Source organism: Penaeus chinensis, chromosome 24 (genome assembly GCF_019202785.1).
Source record: "Penaeus chinensis breed Huanghai No. 1 chromosome 24, ASM1920278v2, whole genome shotgun sequence".
In the NCBI taxonomy this organism is placed as follows: Eukaryota; Metazoa; Arthropoda; class Malacostraca; order Decapoda; family Penaeidae; genus Penaeus; species Penaeus chinensis.
Genome location: NC_061842.1, coordinates 33,358,234 through 33,365,733, shown reverse-complemented (window position 1 = coordinate 33,365,733; position 7,500 = coordinate 33,358,234). Strand labels below are relative to the sequence as shown.

Genomic DNA, 7,500 nt, shown 5'->3' with positions numbered 1-7,500 from the left:
GAGAAATGAAAATGAGAAATGAAAGTGAGAAATGAAGAGAAAGTGAGAAATGAAAATGAGAAATGAAAGTGAGAAATGAAGAGAAAGTGAGAAATGAAAGTGAGAAATGAAAATGAGAAATAAAAGTGAGAAATGAAGAGAAAGTGAGAAATGAAAATGAGAAATAAAAGTGAGAAATGAAGAGAAAGTGAGAAATGAAAGTGAGAAATGAAAATGAGAAATGAAGAGAAAGTGAGAAATGAAAGTGAGAAATGAAAATGAGAAATAAAAGTGAGAAATGAAGAGAAAGTGAGAAATGAAAATGAGAAATGAAAGTGAGAAATGAAGAGAAAGTGAGAAATGAAAATGAGAAATGAAAGTGAGAAATGAAGAGAAAGTGAGAAATGAAAATGAGAAATGAAAGTGAGAAATGAAGAGAAAGTGAGAAATGAAAATGAGAAATGAAGAGAAAGTGAGAAATGAAGAGAAAGTGAGAAATGAAAATGAGAAATGAAAGTGAGAAATGAAGAGAAAGTGAGAAATGAAGAGAAAGTGAGAAATGAAAATGAGAAATAAAAGTGAGAAATGAAGAGAAAGTGAGAAATGAAAATGAGAAATGAAGAGAAAGTGAGAAATGAAGAGAAAGTGAGAAATGAAAGTGAGAAATGAAGAGAAAGTGAGAAATGAAGAGAAAGTGAGAAATTAAGAGAAAACGAGAAATGAAAATGAGAAATGAAAATGAGAAATGAAGAGAAAGTGAGAAATGAAAATGAGAAATGAAAGTGAGAAATGAAGAGAAAGTGAGAAATGAAGAGAAAGTGAGAAATGAAAATGAGAAATGAAGAGAAAGTGAGAAATGAAGAGAAAGTGAGAAATTGGGGAAATGAAAAACGTAGGGTGTGTGACATGAGGAGACTGAAATAAGATAAAATTGAAAATGTGGCCATTAAGTGAACCGCCGAAGGGGTGGAAAGGGACGAAGAATAAGGAATGGGGATAGTGAACTCCAGAGAAAGTGATACATGGGAAGGGTGAGAAAAGGGGAAGAGAGAGAGAGAGAGAGAGAGAGAGAGAGAGAGAGAGAGAGAGAGAGAGAGAGAGAGAGAGAGAGAGAGAGAGAGAGAGAGAGAGAGAGAGAGAGAGAGAGAGAAAGAGAAAGAGAAAGAGAAAGAGAAAGAGAAAGAGAGAAAGAGAGAAAGAGAAAAAGAAAGAGACCGAGAGCGAAAAGGAGAAAGAGAGACAGCCAGACAGAGAAACAGAGAATCCTCCCTCTTTCCCCCCTTCCTCCTTTTTGAAACAACCCTTCTGTGTTGCGTGGCACGGGGGAGCTCCGAAAAGATTATTGAGGATCAGGAGCATCGATTTTACTATGGATATAAGACAGTTATCGTTCTTATTAGGGCTATTTATGGGAACGATAGCATTATTTCCCCCCCTTTTATGACCATTCGATGTCAATCATGTATACCCGTCAAGATTTTTTTTTCTATGTTTATGTTTTGGTTTATCTAAATCGTTTTTTTAATCCTTTACTATTCGTGCAATTTCTATCTTCCGATTGAGCCATGCTACTCACGCATCGCGATTTAACTCCAATCGCACAGCACGAAATCTTGAAATCACCATCCCAGCTGCCAGACCAAGCGTTAGGACTGATGCCACGCAGTCTGCTTGCACCAGGAAATCCATACACCGCCGGAAGTGACAGAAAGCAAGTGAGGTGCCAAGTGCAGTGCCAGCGGAATGGACAGGCACCAACACGACACCCGGACACAGCAGCGCGCGTCCCTCTGGCATTCCATCATGAAATTACGCTGTGAAATTATTCTCTAAAGCACTGAATGGCTTTCTCTAAGGCATAGATTTATTAATTACAGTCGCTTTGGCATGGAGTTATCACGATGTTACCTAATTACCTACATATCTATCAGGAGATTACCTAGAATTATCTATGACGCAATTATAGTCTCCGAGACATGGCATTAGTAATGAGTGCCACTAATACGGAAAGCTACGACTTAGAATTCACTAAGGCATGGAATTGTCAAGGAACCACCTAATTATCCACACAACTGTCATGGAATCAACTAAGTACAACGTTCGTGACAGAATCATTACAGGCTTCCGAGGATGACAAAATTCTCCAAAGACAGGATGCCAGTCTGACACGAGAACACTTCCAAATATTTTCTGACTGGGACTTGCAACCGGGAGAGTTAATTCTGTGGCATTCCACATCATGCGGACCGCGAAACATTTACAAAAACGTTTACATAAACGTCACGATCTTCACCAAACACTAACACGTGAGCATGGCAAGGAGAGGTGTGTATGTTATTTCGGTCACTCTCTCCCAAGACCCCACCGACTGGTTTCAAAAGAGACAAACCGGATTCTAAAGGAACGCCCATCTGGTTTCTAAAGGAACGGCCGTTTGGTTTCTAAAGGAATCCAGTTAGTTTCCAAATGAAAAAATTCCCCTGGTTTCTAAAGGAAGGACAGGTTAGTTTCTAAAAGGATAGTCCAGTGGCTTTCAAAATAAAAACCTCCACTTGAAAACGTCCGGCAAAATGCGAACGGTAATAAAAAACATTCCCTGTGTGATAGTGATAGCGGTAGCAGGTGTGTGCGGCTGGAAGAAGGCACTTCAGGATACGAGATACTAAAATGGCGGCGGAAAACTCTACGGGGCAGTACAAAGTTTTCACTTAACGAGGCCGAGCTCCGGACACTAAGGACGGCTCGGCACGGCATCGGACACTTTACGACCATTTCAAGGTGTGTGTCTGAAGAGAAGGGGAAAGAGAGAAACGAGAGAGAAAGGAGGAAAAAGAAGGAAGGTTGGAAGGAAGGAAGGAAAGAGTGAGAGTAAGACAGAGAAAGAGAGAGAGCAGAGGAGAGGAGAGAGAAAACAGAAAGAGAGAAGAGAGAGAAGGAGAGAAAAAGAAAGAAAGAGAGAGAAAGAGAAAGAGAGAGAGAGATCCAAGATACCTAACAAAGAGATTGATGACGCGCATGAGTGTTCCAAGAAAATGGCCGAGGAAAAAATTGCAGCACGGTTCATGACGGAGCCAACGAGCCGGAGAAATATCTTTTGTTCTTTATCGACAAACTTTTATGCTATAATCGAGAACACCAGCTGCGACCTGTTGAAAAGTAAAGGAGTGCACAGGATTTCATAATAAACGTGTAGACAGCATATAATCGCGGATAAAGACCGAGACAAAAAAAAAAAAAAAAAAAAAAAAAAAAAAAAAAAAAAAAAAAAAAAAAAAACGGTCTATAAACTCGATAAAGACCGAAGACCTTTAGGCACCTTCATTTTCATTCATCCTTTCAACTTCCCCTTCCCCCTCCCCTAACCCCTTTTCGCACTTTTTTAACCCTTTTCTACTTCCCCTTCCCCTTCCCCCAACCCATTCTCGCACTCTTCTTAACACTCTTCTGCTTCCTCCTTCCCTTCCCCTTCCCTCAACTCCTTTTCGTACTGTTCTTAACCCTCTTCTGCTTCCCTTTCCCTCTTCCTCTTCCACTTCCCCTTCCCTCTTCCTCTTCCACTTTCCCTTTCCCTTTCCCTTTCCCTTTCCCTCTTCCTCTTCCACTTCCCCTTCCCTCTTCCTCTTCCACTTTCCCCTTCCCTTCCTTTCTAAATCTCCCCCAATTCCCTGACCCTTCTAACTACCTTTCTCTGCAGTTGTCCGCTAACTATACACAAACAAAAAGATGGGGGACGCTCCTTTCTGACAACTCCGAATAAACATATTTACCAATAGCTTCATCAAAACATACAAGTGGAAAACACAGCTCACCTGGATTGCATTCACTATTACATTTCTAGTATTTTCTCATTTGCACTCTGTTGTTGTTACTGGTATTATTGTTGCTTTGGGGAAAATGCATCTCTCCGTTTTCCCTTGGCATTATATTTCTCAAGCTCAAAAGAACACGGTTTCTTCTGAAATTATTAAATGCACTTGATGGTGATAAAAAAAAAAAAAAAAAAAAAATATATATATATATATATATATATATATATATATATATATATATTGTAACCATGCCGATAACAATGCTCTATCATGGCAGGTTTCATGGCAAAATACATCCTACAGAATCATGCTAGCTTTCAGTGCTCATAGTAAAACAAAATAGGACAAAGGCATGCACATTCGCCATAACACGAAAAAAATGTGTATATGCATTTTCCAACGCAGTGTACACTATGCAGATTTTCGTAACACCGGGAAAAAAATTGGATACGAACGGGTGTGAAACAGAACACAAAAATAAAAGTCTGCAATAAAGAAACGTGTAATTCTCACTTGTCAGGCAGCATATGTAACACAACTGTTAATGTAACGGCGCCTGGGGCATAGGCTACGCGCATTGCAAAACAGTGGCACGCACTCTTCCTTTCCTAATTCATTCCCTCCCTCTCTTCCCCTCTCCGTCTCTTCCTTTCTCTCCCTTCTCTCCCTCCCTTCCTCCCTGCCACTTTCTTTCTTTCCTTCCTTCCTTCCTTCCTTCCTTCCTTCCTTCCTTCCTTCCTTCCTTCCTTCCTTCCTTCCTTCCTTCTTTCCGTCCTTCCTTCCTTCCTTCCTCCCTTCTTTCCTTCCCTCCCTCTCTCCCTTTCCTCCCTACCATCAGCTGGTCCAAAGTGCACATAAAATGTCCCCCAAATGATATTCCTTGCACTCTTTAAATGCCAGAAACCTCTCTCTCTCTCTCTCTCTCTCTCTCTCTCTCTCTCTCTCTCTCTCTCTCTCTCTCTCTCTCTCTCTCTCTCTCTCTCTCTCTCTCTCTCTCTCTTTCCTCCTCCTCCCTCCACCTTTCTCTCTCTTTCCCTCCTCTCCTACTCTCCTACTCGCTTCCTCCCCTCCTCCCCCCTCCACTTTTCTATCTCTCTCTCTTCTCTCCTCTCCTCTCCTCCTCCTCCTCCTCTCCTCCCCCCTCCACCTTTCTCTATCCCTCCTCCACCTTTCTCTCTCTCCCTTCCTCCCTTCCTCCCCCCTCCACCTTTCTCTCTTTTTCCCTCCTCTCCTCCTTTCCCATCCACCTTTCTCCCTCTTTCCCTCCCTCCCCCCTCCACCTTTCTCTCTCTGCAATGATCATTACACTACACTGCAAACGCGAACTGTTGCAAGTGCTATGTGTCGAGCGCTCTTTAGGACTGGAATTAAAACTGTCTAATCCCTACCATCAAGACCGCACGTATGTTTGAATGTTACTCTAAATATTCCTCCAACACTAAGCTCTGAATGCACAGGCTATTCGAGAGCCGAGTGCGAAAAAATATGACAATAATCATATCAAATAAGCAAATATCTTCATTCCAATGTATGTGTGCACACAAACGGGTGTACGCGTGTATGTGAAATGAAATATACATGCATGTGAATAAGTGCATGCTATCTGCTCACTGATTGTGTGTGTTTATATGAATGAATATATATTTGGATATGTATTTGTACCAAATTATGTTACAATAGGTTATGACTGCAAGCATGTATCCAAATATATGTAAAAGGATGTATGTATCTAAATCATGTGCATTAAAAGCAGGAATGTATCATGTAAGCATCAATGTATATCTATGTATACTGTAGGGACTCACTATCTATTAGATAACAGTAGAAAAAGGACAGAGATATGTATCGTACTTAGCATATCATATAATACTCATTTTACAAGCAGAAAATTCAGGACGAAAATAATAAAAAAGAATGAGCATCCACAACAGATGGGAATGGGATAAAATGCAAGATCAAAAGAATAACTTTTAAAATATAAGAAAAATGTTGGAAGAAAAATGGACTGGACAAAAGCCAACGCAAGCAAAACGAAAAAAAAAAATAAATAAAAAAAAACGAAAAAAAAAATGACGGTGAAAAATATAAAATAAAAAAAGGTTATAAAAAACAATAATATAAAAGAAAACACAAACAAAAAGCAATACATAAAATTGCACAATAAAATATCAAGGAAATGAAAGAAAACGAAAACAAAAATAAGACAAAAATACAAATACAAAACGAAACGAAAATAAGCAATACAAAAAAAAAAAAAAAAAAAAAAAAAAAACGGACAAGAACAAGACTGGCGTACGAGGCCGCCTGACGGCCAGCAGGCAGAGCGAGGTCAAAGGTCGGTCAAGACACGAGCGGTCAAGGGTTACCTGAGGTCCACCAAGGGCAACAACCTCCGCCTCTTGACAGGCGTGACCCTGCTGACGTCATCGGGGGCAAAGTCACGTGACCCCGAGGAGTCGTCGGCGTTGGGGTCTCGCTCCCGGGGTGGAGGGGGGGAGGGGCGGGGGTGGTGATGGGGGCGGGGCGATGCCTCTGAAGCCATGACGTCACAGCTGATCAGCAGGAGCGGCAGCAGGAGGCGGAAGAGGAGGCAGCAGGAGCGTCGGGCATTCCCGCAGCATCGTGCAACTGCTTCAACGCCGCTCGCCTCTGTAGATGACCAGCACCTGTCACCATAGCCCGTCACTTTCACTGTCACCATAGCCTGTCACTTTCACTGTCACCATAGCCCGTCACTATCTCTGTTACCATAACCCGTCAATGTCACTATCACCATAGCCCGTCACTATCACTGTTACCATAACCCGTCAATGTCACTGTCACCATAGCCTGTCACTTTCACTGTCACCATAACCTACCACTGTCATTCACGATAGCCTATCACTATCCGTGTTACCACAACTAGTCACTATCACTGCTACCGTGACCAATTACTATTAGTCATGATAATCTATCACTATTTCTTCCCTTAACAATTACTATCACTGTAACAATAACAGATTCTTTCTGCCATGACAATACATCACTAACTCTGTCACTTTCTCTGTCTCCATAAATGTTCACTCTGTCACAGTTGCCCGTCACTATCCCTGTTATCACAACCAGTCACAATCACTGTCATCAAAATCTATCACTATCAGGTACGATTATTCATGGCTATGTTATTACAACGCTGTCACCATAACGGTCACTAGCAGTCACGATAACCAATCACAATTCATGCTATCATAAACTATCACTATCAATGTCATTGTAACCGGACACCATCAGTCACAATAACTCATCACCATCCCTGCTATAACGACCAGACACTATCACCACCACATAAGCTATCACTATCTGTCACGGTAATCCACTATCTCACCTTCACTATCACGTATCACTGTAACGATCACTATCAGTCACAATACCCTATCATTATCCTTGTTACTAACACAATAACCCATCACTATCAATGTCACCATAACCAGACTTGCACAATTGTTTCTCCTAAGATTTCAAGGTCCAACATTTCGCTAAACTGCCGCTCAGTGTCACTCTATTTAGCGGTTTACACTACAGTTTACCCGCCGGATGTCACGCTAATTTTAATCCATGTACTACATTTCAAACTACTTTTCTACCTACATGTCCCGTCTTGCTCAGAGCTCATATTAATATCACACTAATAACAGATTTAGTCTGCCACGCTAGGTCACATACCCACTAATCC

General features: G+C 41.3%; 1 protein-coding gene across 1 annotated transcript in view; it reads right to left on the bottom strand.

Moving 5' to 3' along the window:
• The window catches only part of LOC125038074, a 23,037-nt gene extending 16,548 nt beyond the window's left edge, over positions 1 to 6,489 (bottom strand). The window contains exon 1 of the mRNA XM_047631312.1: positions 6,155 to 6,489. Coding sequence (XP_047487268.1) covers positions 6,155 to 6,489 — 335 coding nt within the window. The remainder of the gene's footprint in view (positions 1 to 6,154) is intronic.
• Between the last annotated feature and the right edge of the window lie 1,011 nt (positions 6,490 to 7,500).